The sequence below is a fragment of the Mytilus californianus genome, unplaced genomic scaffold (assembly GCF_021869535.1).
Source record: "Mytilus californianus isolate M0D057914Y unplaced genomic scaffold, xbMytCali1.0.p SCAF_9, whole genome shotgun sequence".
Classification (NCBI taxonomy): domain Eukaryota; kingdom Metazoa; phylum Mollusca; class Bivalvia; order Mytilida; family Mytilidae; genus Mytilus; species Mytilus californianus.
In genome coordinates, this window is record NW_026262745.1 from 4,513,626 (window position 1) to 4,540,253 (window position 26,628).

The 26,628-nt window shown below is 33.8% G+C and overlaps 2 protein-coding genes across 3 annotated transcripts in view; one reads left to right on the top strand and one right to left on the bottom strand.

The window, feature by feature from the left end:
* Positions 1-26,628, top strand: part of LOC127714726 (uncharacterized) — a 216,948-nt gene that overhangs the window by 85,715 nt on the left and 104,605 nt on the right. The gene's annotated exons all lie outside the window — the stretch shown is intronic.
* Positions 1-26,628, bottom strand: part of LOC127714719 (uncharacterized) — a 52,129-nt gene that overhangs the window by 14,379 nt on the left and 11,122 nt on the right. For both annotated transcript variants that reach the window (XM_052220772.1, XM_052220771.1), the window contains exons 3-5: positions 25,937-26,114; positions 19,170-19,472; positions 16,717-16,783 (exon numbers count right to left, since the gene is read on the bottom strand). In XM_052220772.1, the coding sequence (XP_052076732.1) occupies positions 16,717-16,783; positions 19,170-19,472; positions 25,937-26,114 (548 nt within the window). The remainder of the gene's footprint in view (positions 1-16,716; positions 16,784-19,169; positions 19,473-25,936; positions 26,115-26,628) is intronic.

Below are 26,628 nucleotides of genomic sequence, written 5' to 3' on the forward strand. Positions count from 1 at the left end.
GTTACTCTCTCTAAATAACGATATTATTATTATTATTACTGTGCTATTGTGCAATACTGTGCTATTGCGCATTACTGTGCAATTGAAGATTTCTTACTATTGCGCAATACTGTGCTATTGTGCAATACTGTGCTATTGCGCATTACTGTGCAATTGAAGATTTCTTACTATTGCGCAATACTGTGCTATTGTGTAATACTGTGCAATTGAAGATTTCTTGCTATTGCGCAATACTGTGCAATTGAAGATTTCTTGCTATTGCGCAATACTGTGCAATTGAAGATTTCTTGCTATTGCCCAATACTGTGGTATTGCTCAATATTGTGCAATTGAGGATTTCTTGCTATTGCGCAATACTGTGCAATCATTTGAAATTTCAAAAATTTTGAAGAAAAAAAATATGAACCCCCCAAAAAAATTGGAAAAAAAAAATACCAGCAAACTTTTTATTATTAAGGCAAACAAATTAATATTTCATCAAGGTTTTCAAAAGCAACTCATATATCAATGTAAATGACCCCCATCTTCATCCCCAAGTGCATGATGTTACTCCATACCAAGTTTGGAATAAAATGACAGGTGATTATAAAACAGTTGGTGAAACATTCTCGGGCTTTACACTGCTGGAAAGATTTATGTTTTCTTTAAAATGAGCCATAAATGAAAATTATTATAGGCCCAGAATTAATTTAATAAATAATTAAAGTAAATTCAATTAACCTAGACTCATTTTTTGCATCAATAAAATTTTATAATAAACAAGAAATAATTGTAACAGGATGCTGTTACGAAGTCTCCCAAACAAAGCCCCCATAATTCGTCATTCCCATGGTCTCCTGACATTGGGCAAAGTCCAGTTCATATTGGCTTGGTCTAGTAAAGTGATATGCATATGTAACACCTAGAAGATTGACCCTGTATGTCATTCAAATCTTTTTGAAATGATAAACAGGAATAAATATGGTTTAGGTGTGGGTATCTCGACCGTTTACAAGTTCTCAAACAGGAGAGGGTGGGGTGACCCCAGGGACTCCCCTATATTTCATTTTATTTGTTATATTGTCCCATACATGAATACATATGGTTTAGGGGTGGTGATCTCAACCATTTCCAAGTTCTCAAACAGGAGGGGGTGGGGTGACCCCAGGGACTCCCCAAATATTTCATTTGATTTGTTATATTGTCCCATACATGAATATATATGGTTTAGGGGTGGGGATCTTGACTGTTTACAAGTTCTCAACAATAAGGGGTGGGTGTCCCCATTGACTCCCCCTATATTTCATTTGATTTGTTTTATTGTCCCATACATGAATATATATGGTTTAGGGGTGGGGATCTCAACAATTTCCAAGTTCTCAAACAGGAGGGAATTGGGTGACCCCAGGGACTCCCCATATATTTCATTTGATTTGTTATATTGCCCCATACATGAATATATATGGTTTAGGGGTGGGGATCTCGACCATTTCCAACTTCTCAAACAGGAGGGGTGGGACGACACCGGGGACTCCCCCAAATCATTTTCATTTGATTTCTTTTATTGTCCCATACAAGTATATATATTGATAAGGGGTGGGGATCGCGACGGTTTACAAGATAAAAGTACATTTTCAAATTGAAGGGGGTTGAGATGACCCCAAGGGACCCACCCTATATTTTGGTTGATTTTTTTTTATTGTCTTGTTCTCATTACTGAAGACTGCATGTGTCTATCACTTACTGTTTTCGAGAAATAGTCATTTGAAAATTTAAAAAAATAAAATCCCATAGGGTTCTACAGTAAACCCCTCCCTTCTTCAGGCCCCTCCAAATACCCATAAAAAGACCCCAATGCACAAACAAAAGATTAATGGCTTCGCTAGACATGTTAGTCTAATATTTTATGAAACCCTAAGTAAATCTGACAAACGGTCAAAGTTGTCTTCTTAGACGGTTTCAGTGGATTCGGTCCGACTTGTCTCGGGGACGAGTTGTCCACATTACTTAAAACATCCCATCAACGTCGATTTCCGCTTCTGTTTCATGACCTCGTTTCATTCATAAAATAACAACAACCTTGTTTGGCAAGATAAGTTAAAAATTACCGCCCACTTATATAACTTTGTTTCCTCTATCATAGAGATTTGTTGTACATGAACAATATTCCTGCGCATTTTGCCATTTGGGAAATATAAACGACTTGTAAATATCGATTTTCGGCGATGAAATATTTCATACAATTGTTCTTTGACATCGTAGCCAAAAGCACAGGGGATAATAAACTACAATTAGTTATAAATAACATAATAGCCAGCTAGATAATAACAATGGCACGTATTTCAGCTTTTATTAGGTAGAACATATATCTAGGGTGCTCGCATAAGGCAGCTTAACTGCCTAAAAATTTAAAGGCACAATAAGATTCAGCATATCATACACCCGCAATAATTCAGTTTTTGATGAAAGCAAACAAAGTTTAATTTTGGACACTTTTGACCTCAATGTGGACCAATTTAAAAATGGGGCCCAATATCCAATAAAATGCTCCGCAGGGCGCAGCTTGATACGACCGCAGAGGTCGAACCCTGAACAGTTGGGGCAAGTATGGACACAACATTCAAGCTTGATACAGCTTTGCATTTGGATTGTGATTAAATATTTGACACAGCATAGGTTTCTGACACAGAATGAATGTGGTCTAAGAACTTAAAAATTATAAATTGGACAATCACCTATTATGGTCCAATATCCAAAATCTAAATACATGGTTAGATTCAGCATATCAAAGAACCCCAAGAATTCAATTTTTTGATGAAATCAAACAAAGTTTAATTTTGGACCCTTTTGACCTAAATGTGGACAAAGTTGATAACGGGGCCCAAAAATCAAAAATCTAAATACATGGTTAGATTCAGCATATCAAAGAACCCCATATATTCAATTTTTGTTGAAATCAAACAAAGTTTAATTTTGGACCCTTTGGACCTTAATGTAGACCAATTTAAAAACGGGGCCCAAAATCCAAAAACTAAATACACGGTTAGATTCAGCATATTAAAGAACCCCAAGAATTCAAGAATAAAACCCCATTGAAATTGGTCAAGAAATAAGCAATTTATACGAAGTATCTTCTTTTGCACAATACTGTGCAATTAAATATTTCTTGCTATTGCGCAATACTGTACAATTGACAATTTCTTGCTATTGCGCAATATTGTGCTATTGGATATTTCTTGCTATTGCGCAATACTGTGCAATTGAAGATTTCTTGCTATTGCGCAATACTGTGCAATTGACGATTTCTTGCTATTGTGCAATACTGTGCAATTGAAAATTTCTTGCTATTGCACAATACTTATTATATAATAATTTACACATCCTGTTTGGTGTGTATCTCCAACTTATCATTATTATTTGCTTTTAAATATAAATCAGAAATAACCAACTTAAAATGGAAAATTTTAAAAGAAAAAAAAAAGGAAAAAAAAAAAATCCCCCCCCCAAATTTTTTGAACCCCCTTATGATTCATCACCCCCAAACTCAATCCCAGCCTTCCCTTTGTGGTATGGTACCTTGCAGTACAATTTCAGAGAGATCCATACACTTGAACACAAGTTATTGTCTGGAAACTAGAAAAATGTGTTTTTGGCCCCTTTTTGGCCCCAAATTCCTAAACGTTTAGGGCAATTACCCCCAAACTCAATCCAGCTTTCCCTTTGTGATATGGAACCTTGTAGTACAATTACAGAAAGATCCATACACTTACACACAAGTTATTGTCCTGAAACTAGAAAAATGCTTGTTTTTTGTCCCTTTTTGGCACCTAATTCCTAAAATATTGAGGCAATTACCCCCATCATCAATCCCAGCCTCCTTCCCTTTGTGGTATGGTACCTTGCAGTACAATTTCAGAGAGATCCATACACTTGAACACAAGTTATTGTCTGGAAACTAGAAAAATGCTTATTTTTGGCCCCTTTTAGACCCCCAATTTCTAAACGTTTCGGCAATTACCCCCAAACTCAATTCCAGCTTTCCCTTTGTGATATGGAACCTTGTAGTACAATTTTAGAAAGATCCATACACTTGAACACAAGTTATTGTCTGGAAACTAGAAAAATGCTTATTTTTTGCCCCTTTTTGGCCCCTAATTCCTAAAATATTGAGGCAATTACCCCCATCATCAATCCCAGCCTCCTTCCCTTTGTGGTATGGTACCTTGCAGTACAATTTCAGAGAGATCCATACACTTGAACACAAGTTATTGTCTGGAAACTAGAAAAATGCTTATTTTTGGCCCCCTTTTTGGCCCCCAATTCCTAAACGTTTCGGCAATTACCCCCAAACTCAATTCCAGCTTTCCCTTTGTGATATGGAACCTTGTAGTACAATTTCAGAAAGATCCATACACTTACACACAAGTTATTGTCATGAAACTAGAAAAATGCTTGTTTTTTGCCCCTTTTTTGGCCCCTAATTCCTAAAATTTTAAGGCAATTACCCCCAAAATCAATCCCAGCATTCCTTTTGTGATATGGAACCTTGTGGTACAATGTCAGAGAGATCCATACACTAACACACAAGTTATGTCTGGAAGTTACAAAAATGCTTATTTTTGGCCCCTTTTTGGCCCTTAATTCCTTTACTGTTGGTACCATAACCCCCAAAATCAATCCCAACCTTCATTTTGTGGTATTGAACTTTTTGGTAAAATTTCATAGAGATCCATTCACTTAAACTAAAGTTAGAGTGCGAAAACTAATGTGTCTTCGGACTACGCCGGACGACGACGACAACGACGACGACGACGACGACGACGCCAACATCATACCAATATACGACCACAAAATTTTTTTTGCGGTCGTATAAAAAAGTAAAACAAAGTTAGAACCCCAAAAAATTAAAGACTTTAAAATTAATCCCATTGAAATTGGTTAAAAGACTTGTATTCATTATCAATTTAATATTTATTGCTATTGCGCAATAATGTGCAATTTAAAGTTTCTTGCAATTGTGCAATACTGTGCTATTGCGCAATACTGTGCAATTGAAGATTTCTTGTTATGCTCAATACTGCTCTATTGCGCAATACTGTGCAATTGAAGATTTCTTGCTATTGCGCAATACTGTGCAATTGGAGATTTCTTGTTATTGCGCAATACTGTGCAATTGGAGATTTCTTGCTATTGCGCAATACTGTGCAATTGGAGATTTCTTGCTATTGCCCAATACAGTGCAATTGAATATTTCTAGCTATTGCGCAATACTGTGCAATTGCTCAATACCGTGCTATTGTGCAATACTGTGCTATTGCGCATTACTGTGCAATTGAAGATTTCTTACTAATGCGCATTACTGTGCAATTGAAGATTTCTTGCTATTGCCCAATACTGTGGTATTGAACAATACTGTGCAATTGAGGATTTCTTGCTATTGCACAATACTGTGCAATCATTTGAAATTTCAAAAATTTTGAAGAAAAAAAATATAAACCCCCCAAAAAAATTGAAAAAAAAATCCCCCCAAACTTTTTGAACCCCCTCCCCCTTGGAGTAATAACCCCCAAATTAATCCCAGCCTTCCCTTTGTGGTATGGAGCCTTCAAACCTTAATATGGACCAATTTGAAAACAGGGCCCAAAATAAAATATCTAAAGGCACAATAAGATTCAGCATATCATACACCCGCAATAATTCAGTTTTTGATGAAAGCAAACAAAGTTTAATTTTGGACACTTTTGACCTCAATGTAGACCAATTTAAAAATGGGGCCCAATATCCAAAAAAATTATACAAGATTAGAACCCCCAAAAATTAAAGACTTTAGATTAATCCCATTGAAATTGGTTTAAAGATTTGTATTCATTTTCAATTGAATATTTATTGATATTGCGCAATAATTTGCAATTTAAAAATTTCTTGCAATTGTGCAATACTGTGCTATTGCGCAATACTGTGCTATTGAAGATTTCTTGCTATTGCGCAATACTGTGCAATTGAAGATTTCTTGCTATTGTGCAATACTGTATAATTGATGATATCTTGCTATTGTGCAATACTGTATAATTGAAGATTTCTTGCTATTGCGCAATACTGTGCAATTGAAGATTTCTTGCTATTGCGCAATACTGTGCTATTGTGCAATACTGTGCTATTGCGCAATACTGTGCAATTGAAGATTTCTTGCTATTGCGCAATACTTTGTTGTTGCGCAATACTGTGCAATTGAAGATTTCTTGCTATTGTGCAATACTGTATAATTGAAGATTTCTTGCTATTGCGCAATACTGTGCAGTTGGAGATTTTTTGCTATTTCGCAATACTGTGCAATTGAAGTTTTCTTGCTATTGCGCAATACTGTGCAATTGAAGATTTCTTGCTATTGCCCAATACAGTGCAATTGAAGATTTCTTGCTATTGCGCAATACTGTGCTATTGCTCAATACTGTGCTATTGTGCAATACTGTGCTATTGAAGATTTCTTACTATTGCGCATTACTGTGCAATTGAAGATTTCTTGCTATTGCCCAATACTGTGCTATTGCGCAATACTGTGAAATTGAGGATTTCTTGCTATTGCGCAATACTGTGCAATCATTTGAAATTTCAAAAATTTTGAAGAAAAAAAATATGAACCCCCTAAAAAAAATTGGAAAAAAAATCCCCCCAAACTTTTTGAATCCCCTCCCCTTAGAGTAATTACCCCCAAATTATTCCAGCCTTCCCTTTGTGGTATGGAACCTTGTAGTACAATTTTAGAGAGATCCATACACTTAAACACAAGTTACTGTCTGGAAACTAGAAAAATGCTTGTTTTTGGCCCCTTTTTTGCCCCTAATTCCTTAACCGTTGGGGCAATTACACCCAAACTCAATTCCAGCCTTCCCTTTGTGATATGGAACCTTGTGGTACAATTTCTGAGAGAACTATACATTAACACACAAGTTATTGTCCGGAAACTACAAAAATGCTTGTTTTTGCCCCTTTTTGGCCCCTAATTCCTTAACTGTTGTTACCATAACCCCAAAAATCAATCCTAACATTCCTTTTATGGTATTGAACCTTCTGGTAAAATTTCTAAGAGATCCATTCACAGTTATTGTCCGGAAACCAAATGTGTCTTCGCACGACGCCAACGCCGCCGACGCCGACGACGACGACACCATAGGAGGATACGACGCAAAACAAATTTGCGGTCGTATAAAAAATATTTGTTTGACTGATCTCATTTCATCTATCAAGGAAATCCAAATCAGAAACGTTAATATGCAAGCTATAAAAGCTATAAAATATGTTCTATATGCACCTGCTACTGGAATGCTGCTACAATTCGAAAATGGAGAGAGAGAGAGAGAGAGAGAGAGAGAGAGAGAGAGAGAGAGAGAGAACGAAAAACTATAAAGCACGTTTAATAAAAAAAATAATCAAAGCACCAAGGGCGCTATAGGCAGTTAATTAAAAAACCAAAGGCAAACTTGGCAGAAGTTCAGATGAATATAGTGGAAGAATTAGTAGAAATATTTATCTCAGGCATTATTCTCAGCTATTTCTGAAGTATCAAATAATGTTTGTACAGAAATGTGTACCCTATCCAATTCTACCACTTTCAAAAGTTATTTCCAATTTATTTTTTTAAAGATTCAGTCTGAGATTATGCACATACACTGTCCCATGTTAGGGGAGAATTTTGTGCCAGCTAAAATGTTTAAGCCGCCACATTCTGCATGTACCTGTCCATAGTGAGGACCCACTAATTTGGTGATTGTTGCTGTATATCATATTTATTTTTTATAATTGTTTTGTACATAAATCAGGATGCTTCAGTTTTATTGTTTTACATTTGTCAATTCATGGTCGTTTATAGCTTACTATGCAGTATAGGTTTTGCTAATTGTTGCAGGCTGCATGGAGGAATATTCTTATCTGAATAATAATTTCGATAATGGTGTCCAACAGTGGTGTATATATGGTTTAATTCCACTATGTACTAGAGTTTGAATATGCCATATTAGCGGTTTTAGTTGGATCAGCTGGTGCCACTAGTACTATGCACAATTATCAAATCATACCTGAAACTATCTGAAGTGGTGTAATTTTCTTGTATATTATATTACAATACATGCTTATGTTGTTAAAATGGCCTAGCAATGATGCAACATATGTTTTAGAAGGCGTTCCCTTTAAACAAACCTTAACACAAATTCAATTTCTAAGTCAATGAACCATAATGAGGAGGTGGGGTTAAATAATATCCATGGAAATAAACCTTTTAAATACCAATACGTTTGCATACCAAATAGCTTTGACTTAAGATTACTGGTAATATTAAACTGACATCATCATAATACCTAATCACAAACTAATTCATGTAAACTAAATAAAAGTTTCAAAATCAATAGATCATGCATATGACTGAGGGGTAAGGACCAAATATCCGCTATGGAAATGAGACATACTAATGCTTCTACACCTGCATGCGAATTATCATTGACCTACCACTATTGGTTTCCCTAATACTAACCTAATCAAAAGCTAATAAATGAATTTTCAAAGTAACATAAGGTTCCAAGTAAAAAGAGCATGATTGAAGGGGCGGGCCAAATAATCTCAATGGAAATTAGAAATGACAAAGTTTATACAAATGCACACCAAATAGCATTGACCTAATACTATTGGTTCCCCCTAAAATGACCTAATCACAAACTTATACATATGTAAACTATGCAAAGTTTCAAAGTCAATAGACCATGACTAAGGGTGTGGGGCCAAATATTCTCCATGGTAATGAAATGTGCCTATGCTTACACAACTGCTTACCAAATATCATTGACCTACCATAACCTAGACCTTATCACAAAATCACAAACTAATACATTGTTCATGCCGCCAAAACAGCATGCCTATATATATATAGATGTCTCTCTTATCGACTCTGTCAAGGCAAGACAAAAATTGCAACAAAATTAATACAAATATTTGGCCATCTTTTTTTTAATAATTTTATATTCCTCATTTCTTAGATATATTAATGCTGTGTTCACACATAATTCCAATTCGATTCGCATTAACTGATTTGAATTTATAGTTTAATACCCATTCGAAAAGTTTAACATGTTTAATGTCCAAATGTAAATTCTACTTCAAATTGCAATACGCGTCAAAATCGCTTTACTGTCCAAATGACGTTAACTTTTAATTCAAGAGAGTTAATGTCCAAATGTAAATTCTACTTCAAATTGCAATACGCGTCAAAATCGCTTTACTGTCCAAATGACGTTAACTTTTAATTCAAGAGAGGGACGAAAGATACCAGAGGGACAGTCAAACTCATAGATCGAAAACAAACCGACAACGCCATGGCCAAAAATAAAAAGACAAACAGACAAAAAATAGTACAGATGACACAACATAGAAAACCAAAGACTAAGCAACACGAACCCCACCAAAAACTGGGGGTGATCTCAGGTGCTCCGGAAGGGTACGCAGATCCTGCTCCACATGTGATTTATAAAATATCTATTATAGTTTAATTTGAATTACATTTTAGAAAGTGTTCACACCAAAGTTTGATCGAATTAACCCAAAAAAGGTACTTCTAATGAGATTTGGATAATGCAAATTAGCCAATTTGAATTAGATTCGAATTAAAAAAAGAAGAGTGTGTGAACGCGACTAGCGAATTCGATTCGCATTAGATTTGAATTTAATTCAAAATGAAAAAAAGAATATTGTGTGAACTTGGTTTGCATTCAATTCAAATTAAACTTACGTTTAACAAGGCATTAAACAAGTGACAAATATGCATTCAGTAAATAATAAAATTGAAAAGAATCCACAATCAAAATACTGCTGCGTAATTATTGTAATAAGTAATTCTCCTTGGTACAATTTAACCCTACTCTTGGATTGTTAAGAATACAAACTAAAATATTTCATGTTTCTGCACAATGCATCAATATCATGAATTCCAACTATCTTTATATAACTTCATGCAAAAAGTTTTGGATTACTAGGCATACTTCTTAGTGCACAATAATAAAAATTGCTAGACCGATAGGCGCACTTAATAATGAAAGAACCTTAGTGAGCGCGCTCACATACCCCACGTTCCCACATTGTCATTGGAGAAATAAAATAAGTGTAAGAAAAAAAATTGTATCAGAAAAAAAAATTGAATCATAATTTCCTGTCAATATGCACAACTACATAGTATGTCCTTATTATCTACACAGTTTCATGAAATTCTGTTGTGTGGTTTGAGAGGAGTTGCGATGACAAAAGGTTGCAGTAGTATATTGGGCAAATAAGTTCAAAGGGGCGTAACTCCTGGAAAAAAAATTGAATCGTATTTCCTGTCGATATGCACATCTACGTAGTATGTCCTTATTATCTGAAAAGGTTTCATGAAATTATGTTGTGTGGTTTGAGAGGAGTTGCGATGACAAAAGGTTGCAGTAGTACATTAAAGTAAATAAGTTCAAGGGGGCGTAACTCCTGGGAAAAAAAATGAATCGTAATTTCCTGTCGATATGCACATCTACGTAGTATGTCCTTATTATCTGAAAAGGTTTCATGAAATTCTGTTGTGTGGTTTGAGAGGAGTTGCGATGACAAAAGGTTGCAGTAGTATATAGGGCAAATAAGTTCAAAGGGGCGTAACTCCTGGAAAAAAAATTGAATCGTAATTTCCTGTCGATATGCACATCTACGTAGTATGTCCTTATTATCTGAAAAGGTTTCGTGAAATTCTGTTGTGTGGTTTGAGAGGAGTTGCGATGATAAACTGTTGCAGTAGTACATTAAAGTAAATAAGTTCAAAGGGGCGTAACTCCTAGAAAAATAATTGAATCGTAATTTCCTGTCGATATGCACAACTACATACTAGTAGTATGTCCTTATTATCTAAAACGGTTTCGTGAATTTCTGTTTTGTGGTTTGAGAGGAGTTGCGATGACAAGAAACAGGACTGACGGACTGACGGACGGACGGACGGACGGGTCAAAAACATTATAACCTCCGCAACTCGTTGCGTGGGGTATAATAACTAATATTCATGTGTTGTTACTGCTGGCAAGTTTATAATTATTCCTGTCAGAAAGCTGAACCAAAACTTGTCGGACTAGTCGACATGATGAGACCTGGCATAAACTGTCTTCAACATTGATCATATATGTAGATATACATGTACATAACATCATAGTAGTCTAGAGTTTCATTGCTGTTATGGAATTATATATTGTAGATAATCCAGGTGCTACAGAGAATCATGTATTGTACATGTACATGTATGCCTTGCCTCTTCTAGTATTAGCCATTGCCAAAGGTTGGAATCAAGCTGAAACAGAAACAGAAACAAATACAAATAGGTATAATATTGCTTATTTTGACAAATACAATGTAGCAAAAAAATTCATGTTTAAAATCTTTACGTATTAGCTTCGTCCATTTTCATTGATGCTGTGATAATTAATGTTTATATTCTCTGGGGTCCCAAGTCAGGAGCCCCTGGCCTTTGTTAGTGTTGTATGATTTTTAATTTTAATTTCTTGTGTATATTTCTGATTTTAATATGAAGTCCATTATCACTGAACTAGTATACATGTTTGTTAAGGGGCCAACTGAAGCAAGCCTCCGGGTGTGGGAGTTTCTCGCTGCATTGAAGATCCATTGGTAACCTTCGGCTGTTGTCTGCTCTGTGATCGGGTTGTTGTCTCTTTGACACATTCCCTATTTCCATTCTAAATTTTATTTAAAATTATAAGTGAATTAAAATATCTTGATTACGGTTTCACTGTCTTCCATTATTAATATCATTATAAAAAAAAACATTTACTTTACATTTAAATAACTGTAATAGGAATTAAGAAAAAAAACTGTTTGTAACTTCAACTTGTTGACAACGTTAACGTTACCTTCTGTTCTTATCATGCTATTTCTTTTTGCAGTATTTTCATGGAAAAGTCGCATAGAAGTGATTCTAGAACACTTCATGAGTGTTTAAATATGAAAAATTCATAATAAGAAACATCGAAAAAGTTGTATTTTTCAATACAGGAAATCGAAAAGTCCTTGTAAATCAAAAACAATTACGGTGTGAGACGCGTCACAAATTCGGACTTAATATTTTACATAAATATGCGACTTTGGAAGTTCCTTTAGAAAATAATTGTGAAAGTTTTAATCTCAATATTATTTGAAGCACATTGTGCTAAATCAAAGCACGTGTAGCAGTCTATAACACCAAAGCCTGAACTAAAAACACAAAGGAAGCCATCTTGAAATGACCTTGACATCGACCAATCAGATCTCTAGTTTTATTTCATTCAATAACAATAACAACAACTTGATTTGACAAACATGAAGCTCATTTACGAGATAAACGGAATAGTGTTAACAAGAAAACAAATGAGCATACATTTAATTAAGATGATTTAAATAATCACAATCATCTCAGACAAAAACGAATAAAATGATTAATATTAATTACCTTCATATTATCTGAATCCACCAAATTTAGAACGTCCTTGATTTACGTTTTGTCGATGAAGTTAAAATTACCGCCAACTGAGACTTAACACCGTGTCATATAAGCCACAGCCGTTATACAATATTCCTGCGCTTTTTGCCATTTGGCAAATGTAAACGACTTGTAATTAGAGATTTTCGGCGATTAAATATTTCATACAATTGTTCTTTGACATCTTAGCCAAAAGCACAGGGGATAATAATCTACATAAGGATTTCAAGCGAGCACTACTTTCTATGTGCAACTTCAAAACTTTTGGGTGGTTCGACGATCATTTAAGGTTTTTCTGGTCATATTTTTTGTATTCCAGAATAAAAAGTATGAAAAAAGTGTTCAATTAGTTATAAATAACATAATAGCCAGCCAGATAATAACAATGGCACATATTTCAGCATTTATTGGGTAGAACACAAATCTAGGGTGCTCGCATAAAGCAGCTTAATTGCTTAAAAACTGTTGTTGTAGAAGTTGCATATAGTAAAGATTGAATTGTGGTCATAGAACAAAGTGCATAGTTTTTTCTTAAACGAGCACAAGGCATTAAACAGTTAACTTGGTAAGCTTGTGAACATATATTTGTTCCGCATAATACCTTGTTTAGAATAAGAGCCATCGTTTAAATATGTACAATGTTTGTTGTATTCCTCAGACTCCATTCTTTGTATGTACTACATGTACAGGTAAATGTCATGTGAGGTGAACATTAATTATATGTAAGATGTAATCAGGTGTAAAAAATCAAATGACACTCTTTTTTTAAAGGAACAAATATTATGAAACCATATGACGTTTTAGTTCCAGGAAAATATCTCATGAAGGTGGAAAAAGTATTATGTAATGTTTGTTCCCAAGAACTTTTATTATCCATAGTTTTGTTCCAGGGGGAACAAGTATTATGCGAAACAAATATATGTTCACAAGCTATCGAAAACAATTGAAACAAAATCGGTAAATAATGACGTGAAAGATAGACTTGCCGGTGTCATGAGAAATGCAAAGTTCAAGACAAAATCTATTAATTCTTGCCAAGTTAATACTGGTATGGAATCGGAATGGAAACCGATGGAAACAAATTAACCGAAAAATAAATAACCGCAAAACAATCTTTTTTCATTAATAGGTCGATAAAACAATTATACGTTGTGTTTCGATCTGTAACCGGAGAGCATGATTCTAATGAGAAAATCACATTGTCCCCACCGGGACTCGAACCCTGGACCTCTGTGTTACAAGGCAGCGCGTATACCAACTGAGCTAAAGAAGTACTTCCTTAGATCAACCGCTTACGGCTGACTAAGTATCTACTAATGAAGGGAAGCAATCCCGTCACAGATCATTTAAAAAATCTGATGTCTAAGGGCAAGGCGATAACACGTGTATATACTTGCTGGTGGACTATCAGTCCCCGAGGTATTATCAGCTCAGTAGTCAGTAATTCGGTACTAACATGATTAATAATATACCTTTCTTAAATTGATTATTTAGCTTTCAGCTCTCTCATGCAAAGATGATTGGATATTCATTTTACGTCTTTTTTGGACAAATAGCTCTTCATATATTTCGTTTCTTATACATCCTCGGCTTTCAATTATTAGACTTTTAGCGTTCGTTACGAAGGTAAAAAAAAAAGAAACTAGACAAAGTAATGTCCTCGTACTCCACTCTGAAGTAACTGTATTATAACAAAGTCAATGTAGGACTTTCTTTGAGATATTATTGTGTCTGGGAGACTCACATAAATTATGCCCCCGCAGATACAAAATGTTATTTAAAAATACACAAAGTTGAGCATGAGATCACATAGGTCTATCTATGGTTCACTGTAGGAGGAGTTATCCAGAAACGCTATGCACCTCTTATGCAAGTATATACTCCAAAAATTACAAAGTTCAACTATCTCCCAAAAGAGCAACTATCTATAAAAATCAAAACCCTGACCACATGCACACCTTCAATATATATACAAACAGCCAGCAAAGTGAAAACTTCTTAGTATTCAAACTGTAGGAGTAGTTATCCGGAAACGCTATGCACCTCTTATGCAAGTAAATACTCCAAAAAATGACAAATTTCAACTATCTCCAAAAAGACCAAATATTAATAAAAATCAAAATCCAGACCACATGCACACCTTCAATATATGAACAAATAGCAAAGTGAAAACTTCCAAGCATTCAAACTGTAGGAGGAGTTATCTGGAATATCTATATACCCATAATGGGACGGACGGATGGAAGGACAGACGGACGGACGGACGGACGGACAGGAATAAAACAATATGCCCCCAACTTTCAGTTGCGGGGGCATAAAAACGCTTCGGACGCATAACATTTATGAAGTGTTGTCTTTATTTCTTTAGACAGACCTTTTTTTCCGAAAAGGAACTTGCAGACAGTCTAAGAAAAGGAATCAAGAATAAATCTCCAGGAGTGGACAATAACATTAACGAATATATTATTGAAAGCAAGCCAGTATTACTATCTTATGTTTAATCTTTTTCAAAATGTAATATTATGTACAGGATTCTTTTCGGGGCTCTCGTTAAAAAGTATAATGGTGCCGTTATTGAAAAAAGGGTTCCGTAAATGACCATGGAAATTATCGAGGTCTATCATTAGTGCCCATATAGAAAAATAATACGGCTTCCCTCAACACTAGACTGTTGAACTGGAGCGAGAAAAACTTTTATCTCAGACGCACAGTTCGGATTAAGATCTGGCTACGAAACCCATGATGCAATTTTTGCTCTTCATATCATCATATCAAACTCTTTGCGAAACAAAAAAGAGGTTGTAATGTTAATTTTCATTATGAAAAGGTTTTTGACAGGGCTAAGCAATGTAAATGCTAAATGTGCTATAAATGGGAAATTGATTAATCTAATAAAATCAATGTTTCTAAGTTGAAATTATGTGTTGATTATATGTGACATTGGTATAATGCAAAGAATCCTTAAAAACTCCTTTTTTATATACTATGATGGTCAATAACATTGAAATGAAATTAATAAAACAGGGTTGTCAATCACAATACATGAGAATGCGCAATCTTTATTTATTAGTGTATTCTGACGATACTGTTATTTTCAGCGAAAATATTAATGATAGACGTTGTTCATATAAGGGAATAATTTGCATATAAATATGTTGAACACTAAGAATGTTATATTTAGAAACAGAGGTGTTATCAAACGAGAAGAAAACTGTTTTATTAATGGATAGTACATGTATATTGAATTATGTGGTGAATGTGTATATTTTTGTATGTTGTTAAATTATAATGGAACTTATACTAATACTCCAAAAATGCTATCAAATAAAGATAAACAAAACTGACTGTTTTCGGTTTATTTAGTAAAATTCAAGACGACTACTTTAATACAAAGACACTACTGTCTTTATTTGATACATATGTTTCAAGCATAGTAAAGTGAAGGGATATCATAAGGTAATTGACATTAAAACTTCATTAAACTGTTAAGCAGAAATACTGGAGACTACCTATGTAAAAAGTAAGACTAAAGAGATTTCTTATGTAATTATGGCTTAAGTAATGTATTGTCGACACAAGATGTTTTTAATAAAGATGTATTATAGCGTGTTACTGGTAGATTTGTAGCTGAAGCAATGGCATTTATTGAGGATTCTCCTAAATGTCAGTTTTACAAATACATACATGTATATGAAAGTCTACTTTAATCTTGGTTATATCTAATATAACATTATATTTATTGTACTTGATACCTATCAGCTGTATAGCTATCGGAATAAAGAATATAATATATAAGTTTAGATTTGTTTGTTAAATAAATAGTTTGTTTTCATCCATACCATTTTCGATATTCCACTGTTCAAAGTAAAATATGCCTGTTATATATTACAAGCTTAGTCTTTGGTTCATTTTCTAGTACATGTTGTGTCGAATACAGGGGTCTTTTCGTATTGGTGACACATGCTACGGGTTGTAAAAAATGAAACATTTTGTATGGATTATACAAAGAAAAAGCATCATTATTTGAATAGACGATAAACTAAATAATAAAATAAAATAAGAGAAGAGAGCTATAATTATAAAATCTAGACCTTTTGTGTTCTATTTTACAATCCAAGATGGCAGAGACTCCCATACTTCCTTAACATAATGTTAATTAAGTAAACATAAATGTGCAAACCGTATAGCGATATGCATTATGACTAGCCGTTACTCACTTGTTATAATGTATCAAAGCACAAGTAAACTTTCCTGTCCACACGGTTTTATTTACACATTCGTAATCTGAAATATATATAGAATAAATGGAGAATTTGTCTATGGGCCACAGATGCCCCCGCTTGTAAATATGCATGAGTCAATGTACTAAAGTGACGCCTCCCAATTTCGAGCTTGATTTGTGTTTTGTGGTCTTTAACATTGTGTATAAATTTTATAACATTTGGTTGAGGCAAACTAAAATAAGCGAACGGAAACGACATATTAAGCAATGTTTCCCTTTATAAAGGGGCATAACAAGTACGGTAAAAGTGACACAAACCAATTTCAAACTTGATTTGTGTTTTGTGGTAATAAGCATAGTATATAAGTTTCATAACATTAGGTTATGGCAAACTTAAGTTAGAAAACGAAAACGAAAAATTCAGCAACTGTTATGCTTATAAAGGGGCATAATTCTTGAACGGTAAAAGTGAAGCCACCCAACTTCGATCTTGATCTGTGTTTTTTTTTGTAATAAGCATTGTGTATAAGTTTTATAACATTTGATTGAGGCAAACTACAGTTAGAAAACGGAAACGAAAATTCAGCAATTTTTATGTTTATAAAGGGGCATCACTCATGAACGGTAAAAGTGACGCCACCCAATTTCGAACTTGATTTGTGTTTTGTGGTAATAAGCATTGTGTATAAGTTTTATAACATTTATTTGAGGCAAATTTAAGTTAGAGAACGGAAACCAATTTTGGGCACATACGCGACGAACGGACGGGACGGAAAACGGTAACACTTAATGCCCCCTTCGCCTAGCGGCGGGACATAATTATGTAATAGTGTATCAATTATCAACAGATTGTGATTTTATGACGAACGCCTTATTATTTCATGTACATCTTCATTTATATTTTACTTTTCCAATATAATCAACATGCATGTACATAACATCTGCAGTATTCATAAAAGATTCACAAGACATTTACTGACTTGAAAACAAGCTTACATAATTAATAAAAGTTTGAGCATGTGAAAAACTGAAAACGATAAATTTCCTGAACAAAATACATATTACCAAATTTTAAATCACATTTACTAAGCTCATCTTAAAAGCAAAACATAACAGAAGACCGAAGGGTAAAAATTGCATTCATTTTGCAGTGAGAACTAAATATTGCATGATATTAAGCATTGAAAGGCAATACGAGAAAATGGAGATATGTCCTTTGTCAATAATTTAGTTGTGCAACTAGAATTATTGACAAAGGAAGATAACTCAAATTTTAAATACGACTGTTCACGTATACCTAACAACAAAATTATTTCCATTTACCAGTGTTTAAAGTAATTGCAAATGGCTGATGTTTTTGTTCAAGCATATTGTTTTTCTTACATTGTTTAAGGGACGACATCAAAAGTTCAATGTAGGATAAAAAAACTTAATTCACATATTTTTTTCACGGACCCCTATGTAAAATCGATTTTGGATGAACAAAACTTGCACCAATTCTAACCCCCCACCCCCAAACTATTTGATTTAAGTTTTTGTTCCTACATTGATCTTTTGATGTCGTCCCTAACATTTCACAGCGGTATAACATGTTACTTAAATTATTCTTGAAGTTCCCTTAGTTTATTTATTTTGTATTTACATTGTATCATAGATCAAATTTATTTGTTCAGTGTATGATCACTGGTGTTAATATGTCTTTTGATTGAGTTAAGCCATTTCAATTGATATTTTATAGAGTGTCTTTCTATGTTGTGATATTACACTATTGTTTCAGATAAGGGTGAAGGTTTGGTACCATTAAAACGTTTAAACCCGCTGCAATTGTTTGCACCTGTCCTAAGTCAGAAATCTGATGTTCAGTAGTTGTCGTTTGTTGATGTGGTTCATAAGTGTTTCTCGTTTCTCGTTTTTTATATAGATAAGACCGTTGGTTTTCCCGTTTGAATGGTTTTACACTAGTAATTTTTGGGGCCCTTTATAGTTTGCTGTTCGGTGTGAGCCAACTTGAAGGCTCCGTGTTGAAGACCGTACATTGACCTATAATGGTTTACTTTTATAAATTTTGACTTGGATGGAGAGTTGTCTCATTGGCACTCATACCACATCTTCTTATATCTATTAACAAATGATATTTTTAAAATAGATATTAGTTTCATATACTAGTACCATGCACAATATATGTAGTTTCATTAAAAGGTAATAGTTGTAAGCATACACATTATATTTTTATCTCAACAATCACCATAAAAATTATATTTCATTGATAAATTTCTCGAAATGTTCATGGATAGGAGGTATTGAATATTCGGTTCAATGCACTTTTGTTTATCCAAAAAGTAATGATCAAGTCTGGAACATTAATAACTATCTAACCAGCTCAATCAGGGTTCTAATTGCATGAATGCAATCTTTATCTAAAAGACACAAATGACCGATCATAATTACCAGGCGTCATGATAAAATCAAGAGGACATGGTTTTTTGTAACACGAACAGTCTTCCTTTGAAGGTACACAGTAACAACTTTGTTTTGGCATTATTATAAAGGCATAACTCCTTGTATAGTCACAGCGACACTGTCTGTCAGAATCAGCTGTTCCATCAGTATGGATAACTTGTCCCTCTTCTCTACAATATGTCTTTTCAAAGATACAAGATGACATTCCATTCGTAGAAAAGGAAAATGGTTGATATCTGGTACCTTCACAATCCCTTCGATCAAGATCGCCAACCAAAACTAGTTTGTGTCCTATCATAAAGAAACAAAAATAAATTTAATCTAATACTTGTAACATTTTTCATGGTCTATTTTCTAAATTTATTTATATTTTCCCCCGTTTATATGAGGTTTGTGTCATTGGGGCACTTCGCAGTTGACGTTTCGAACGTTAACTTTTTTGTTATAAGATGAAGGAACCCTAATCTTAAAGTGGCTTGATTTTATGAACAATAAAGAAATTATACATCATAGTGGAATCACACATTACCTTTCTACACTAAGTTTCCAGATTATATAAACTGGTTCATCAGTAGAATTAACATTCTTTTGGAAGGCTTGAATAATTTCGCAGTTTTAGTGGCCATATAAGAGCTATCATAACACCTCCTGCTTTCAAAACGTAAAAACGTGTTTGCTATATTAGACATTCGAAAAACCTTATATTAAAACTCTTTAGAGATCGAGTATAGCTTAATGATTTATAAACCAAAGAGAAGAAGGTTCGTCAAGTAACTTTTTTGGTGCCTTGAATCCTAAGATAAACATACATTATGTTGATCAAAATTACAAATATCCTACTTCTGCATGTGCATAAGACTTTAGTCTGACGGACATCAGTGTTTACGTTTTTGAATCATGTTTTACATAATTACAAATTGAAAATAAAAAAAAAAATGTAAAATAGCCTCAATTTGAGATATATGCAAATCAAACCCATATTCAGGACTAGAACATGTTTATGTAATATGAATATTAACCCTTCTTTGTACTAGACCGACCAACTGAGCTGGATTTTTCACGTGCTAGTTCACAAGTTAACAGTTCACAGGAAGACATGTCATCCTATATGTACACATTATTCCGAGCTGAACAGTCCTTGTTTTAAATCCTTATTGCCGTGTGCTTAGCAGAGAAGCAGTCTTTGGTTGACACGACCGGGGTGCGAACTCCCTCACTCGAGGCAAAGACGCTACCAATTAATATTTACATCTACGTCAAGGTTTTACATAAAAGATATGTTGCTTCAAGGTGTATTTTATAAAGATATTGTGTGTGCAATTTATCTTTTTGTGTACGACATGGAATATTATGGAACAAAAAAACACCCCCTGCATTGTTCGTTCGATGCATAATTCGCATATAGACATGTTTAAAAACAAATAAAAGCTACATAAACTTAAATTACGTATTCGCAATAGGTATATTCGAATAAAAAAAATGATGGACGAAATTGCACTAGTTTCCTTTCAAGAAAACATACACTGGTTATATCGTTTTGATGTATTGTTTTTGTTAGTATAGTAGTGTATTAATACGTTGCGAACATCGTAAAGTATCTAATTTATATACAATAAATTAACATATATAAAGTGTGACTGATAATATTTCAGTTTTTGTAATCAAAACTCATAGTTGTATATGGCATGGTATTGGTTGCAAAAATTTGATATTTTTCATTTAAATGCAATATTTCTTATTTAATTGGTATATATCTTCATTTAAATGCAATATTTTTTTATTTGAATGGTATATTTTTTCATTTAAATGCAATATTTTTTATTCAGATGGTATAATTTTTCATTCAAATGGTATAATTTTTCATTCAAATGGTATAATTTTCGTTCAAATGCAATATTTTTTATTCAGATGGTATAATTTTTCATTCAAATGGTATAATTTTTCATTCAGATGGTATAATTTTTCATTCAGATGGTATAATTTTTCATTCAAATGGTATAATTTTTCATTCAGATGGTATAATTTTCGTTCAAATGAAATATTTTTTATTCAGATGGTATAATTTTTCATTCAAATGGTATAATTTTTCATTCAGATGGTATAATTTTTCATTCAAATGGTATAATTTTTCATTCAAATGGTATAATTTTCGTTCAAATGCAATATTTTTTATTCAATTGGTATAAAATGTCATTTGAATGCAATTGGTATAGTAGTTTTTATTATTTATATGCAATAATTGCATTATGGGAAATTCTTTGACGTCATAAGGTCAAATTTGCAACAACGTTTGTGATTGGTCGGTAATTGTTTGGATTTCTCCCCTTTCTTTCTAAACTTGAGTGACCAAGATTTAAAAACGCGTCAGAATATCGCCCCTCTAACTAAATTTGGCGTTCGTGCGAGTTCGTGCACTGGCTGTTAATGCCAATAATGGCCAGGACGAGCAAAAAATGCGAGTGACAAGTAATAATAATTAATTTGACACACAACTTGTTCATGGATAGAAACAGATGCCTGCGTGCATGGCAAAAACACCTCCAATGAAAACCTTTTCTGAAGAAACTCTCCTACAGTCTACACATTGAAATAAAAAAAAAATACATAGCTAGCCCCACTCCCCCTTCTAAGTCCAGATACATGTAATCATAACGTTCTTTAGTGCTATATCATTTTTTACTTTTCTTGATCCTCAGAGACGTTGCAGGAAGGCACACATGAAAAAAGAATAAAAAGCATCCAGGACGTTACAATTATTTGGACTAAGGCCCCTCTTTTTTACTACATGTAGAAAAAAATCACCTAATTACGACAGCAGAACCAGAAACCCACAAGTAGAGACATAAGCTGTTATACTCCGGAACTAATTCTTTAATAAAGACAATTCAGGATAAATTGGAACCAGTTACTAACCCATGTTACAACAATAGTCCTATGACATAGGACTTCACTATATGAGGCGTGAACTTCATATTTAATACTATCTACAATATGTGCTCTCATGTCTTATGCTGCAAATCATTTTACATTTAGGATTCGTTGCTGAGCTTTTTTTTACTGTTCTCGTCTCCGAATCCATTAAATAGATTTTTTTCAAGCCCCACAGTTGTTCAATAATTACTATTTGTCTTTGCATAAATAAGTATGCAGGGCATATTTCAAAACATATTTTATCTTCAGGACTTTTAAATGATTTACTTTTCAATACTGCATTGGGAAGGGGGTATACAAGTTTATTTTGTGACACATTATATAATATAATTAGGTATCCAACAAATTATATGATTGTACGTTTAGCTATTATCTAGACCCGTACAAAATGTATATAATTAGACACATTTAACCGGGGCGGATCCAAAACCTCGGTGTCTAGAGGGAGGGGGGGGGAATAGGTTCAAATTTAGATATTTGTATAGAGATGTACATATGCGAGTATTGGCAGTAATGGTTATGGTGTGTGTGTGAGGGTAGGGGTTTCAGATCAAAGATCGTTTCTATAATTCTATATCTTTTAGTTTTTACCATTTCACTCTATTATTTATCCTCTGATCTCTATTATATTTGTCCTAAACATGCGTGACATATTTGCCACTGGACATAAGGCAACCAAAAGTCAATCAACGTATTCTGTATATTTCATCATTTCTTTATTATGTTATCTATAGGTTTGGTCCCGCCCCTTATCTATTTTTTTGCACATTAGGGACGACATCAAAAGTTCAATGTAGGATAAAAAAAACTTAATTCATATAGTTTTTTTCACTGACCCCCCCCCCCCCCCCCCCCCCCCCCCCCCTCTTAACTTAATTTGGAAAAAATTGATTGACCAATAAGGATATATATAAAATCGATGTTAATTAAACAAAACTTGCAGCAATTTTGACCCCCCCCCCCCCCCCAAAAAAAAAAAACTATTTGAATTCAGTTTGTTATCCTTCATTGATTTTCTGATGTCGTCCCTTATCCTCTCTATGTAAACCCAATTCATGTCCTGATAAATGGTGACTCATGTATAGCATCATATGTGGTTATTAAAACAAGAAACATATTCATATTATAATAATTAATGTATGCTAGGACTTATAGATAGATGTCATTAGTCCCAGGTCATGTAATAAAGTAGGTCTTATAAAAATACAATAGCATTTTAATTTTGATGATTATATATATGTTTATATATTTATTAATGCAATTCTGTTTTTTTTTTTTTTTTTGCATTGGGAAGATTTTCTGGCTCTCTTCCACCTCTTCTTTTTTGATAGGTTGACGGCAGAGGCACATAACAAACATGGCGTCTAAATGAAATTAATAAATTTATGAATGTAGATATATTAGAATGTGAGCTGTTTTATAAACGTTTTTATGGTATGACAGCCTTAGTAGGACATCCCTGTAGGACGATAAGCTGGATAAATATAAGAACTACACGGACAATAACAGTTAAGGGACGATTATTAAATATTCTAGGGAAGGGATTTTGATTGATTGGTGTTTAACGCTACTTTCAACACTATTGGGCTATTCCGTGGTGGTCAGTTTAAATTTATAGATGAAGGATGGGGAAGGGAAGAGAGGGCATTATTATTCATTTCAATCTGTCGCTAATCATGCCTATTTTTCAGCTCTTACCAGGCAACCATATTCATATATGAAATCCTTCTGTCCCCCACCCCAACAAATAAATAAATATCAAATGGTTTTCCTCTTATTTAACACAAGTTTAAATTGATTGATTGTTTGTTGCTAATTTTAACGCCCAGTGAAAATTATTTCATGCTTGTTCAGGAAAACACGAGTTTAGAAGTCACGTATATAATATAAAAATGAAGAGATGGAATATGATTGCTAATAAGGCAACTATCCTCTGGAGTTCAAATATGAAGTGGATGTAAGCAATTATAGATAAGATAAGATAAGATAAGAAAATTTTTTTTTTATTTTAAGTCGGGTTACATGAAATACTACAAACATAAGCTCTGTAGAGCTTTTTGCCGTCATGCTTTTTGTAGACAATCGTAAGGCCTTCAACAATGACAAAAACCTGATACTGTAAAGTCGTCTATAAAAGGCCCGACATTAAAAGTGTGAAGAATTCAAACGAAAAAACTAAGAGCCTAATTATACATAACAAAACAATTTACAAAATATCAAATATGAGTCGAGACAGGAACCAACGACAACCACTTAACTACAGGCTCCATCCCTGGGACAGGCAAATAAAGAATATGGCAGGGTGGATATAAAAACGAAGATGTGGTATGATTGCAAATGAGACAGCTCTCCACAAGAGATCAAATGACACAGAAATCAACAGCTATAAGTCACCGTACGGCCTTCTACAATAAGCAAAGCCTACACCGCATAGTCAGCTATAAAAGGCCCCGAAATCAAAAATGTAAAACAATTCAATCGAGAAAACTGACGGCCGAATTAATGTACAAAAAAATGAACGAAACACAAATATGTATAACAAAGCAACAAACGGCAATCACTGAATTACAGGCTCCTGACTTGGGACAAGCACATACATACAGAATGTGGCGGGGTTAAACATGTAAGCGGGATCCCAATCCTCCCCCTAATCTGGGACAGCGGTGTAACAGTACAACAAAATGTTTGTGAGCAACCCATCCCGAACCTGGGACAGTGGTGTAACAGTACAATAAAATATCAACCTGCACAAATCAGCAAATTAACTCAAAAGATCGGTACGAGACACACAAAAAAACTAACATTAAGACAATAGACACAAAGCACCGACATAAGAGTATTTGCAATTACTGGAAGTTTGCTCAAACCTAATTACAACTGGTACTGAAATAAATCTTGTTCTCCCAGACTGAGTTATCAATCAGTACACAACGCGCGGCAAAGGATTTATAAAAAAAAGAAAACAGTCTGAGAAACGTCTGGTTTACGTTGTATATAGATATAAGAAGATGTGGTATGAGTGCCGATGAGACACCTCTCCATCCAAGTCATAATTTGTAAATGTAAACCATTAAAGGTCAACGTACGGTCTTCAACACGGAGCCTTGGCTCAAACCGAACAGCAAGCTATAAAGGGGCCCCAAAAATTTGTAGTATAAAACCATTCAAACGGGAAAACCAACGGTGTCTAATCTATTTAAAAAAAAACGATATACTTGCATATAAATCCATATACAATGAAACGGTTTTTGAAAAGTGGACCGAACGTTTTGACCATCGAAATTTTGAAATAGAAATACTAGTTATGACCACAAGATTTTAACAGCCAGTGCAGGACTCGCACGAACGTTAGATTTAGTTAGAGGGGCGATATTCTGACGCGTTTTTTAATTCTTGGTCACCCATATTTAGAAAGAAAGGGGAGAAATCCAAACAATTTCCGACCAATCACAAACGTTGTTGCAAATTTGACCTTATGACGTCAAAGAATTGCCCATAATGCAATTATTGCATATAAATAAAAAAACTACTATACCAATTGAATAAAAAATATTGCATTCAAATGATATTTTATACCAATTGAATAAAAACTATTGCATTTGAATGAAAATTATACCATTTGAATGAAAAATTATACCATTTGAATGAAAAATTATACCATTTGAATAAAAAATATTGTATTTAAATGAAAAAATATACCATTCAAATAAAAAAGTATTGCATTTAAATGAAGAAATATACCAATTAAATAAGAAATATTGCATTTAAATGAAAAATATCAAATTTTTGCAACCAATACCATGCCATAGTTGTAGGTAACAAACCTGCTGGATCATTATACGATCTCGTGTCGCAAAATTCTTCAAACTCGTCAGTATTTTCATTAAATAAACAGTGATAACCCTCAGAAATGTTACAATTACTGACAGCTCTGAATTTCCATTCAGTACGGGCTGGACATTCAAGCTTACGGTAGCTTAAAACTGGTGTTGTTACAAATATCTACAAATAGAAAAACTGAAATAAAATTACAAATACTCCAAACTGCATTGATTAAAAATAAATAAAAGTTAAATAAATTCAATATGAAAATATGGAGACGCGGTATGATTATCTAAATGTACATCAATGTTCATCTAAAACGTGATGAGTCGCAGATATGCAGGATTTAACATTTTCATTTCAAATTAAATGTTAAAGTTGCAGCCAAGTTTGATCTTAAAAGTTATGTCGCAGACGGTCGTTTCAAAAGTTATCGAATTTCTATCTTAAAAAACTAGCAGAGCATTTTCTGTTGTCGATTGAGATCAAACATGAATCCTAGAGGATAATTTTATCATTTATTCACAGTTTAAAATAAACATGATTCCTAAAATTCACATTTTTTGAAATATTTGCAACTATGTTTGTGATGTGCAAACTTCCTTTATAAACTAAGAAGATGTGGTATCATTTCCAATGAGACAACTCTCCACCAGAAACTAAATGAAGTATAGAAATTAACAATAATAGGTCA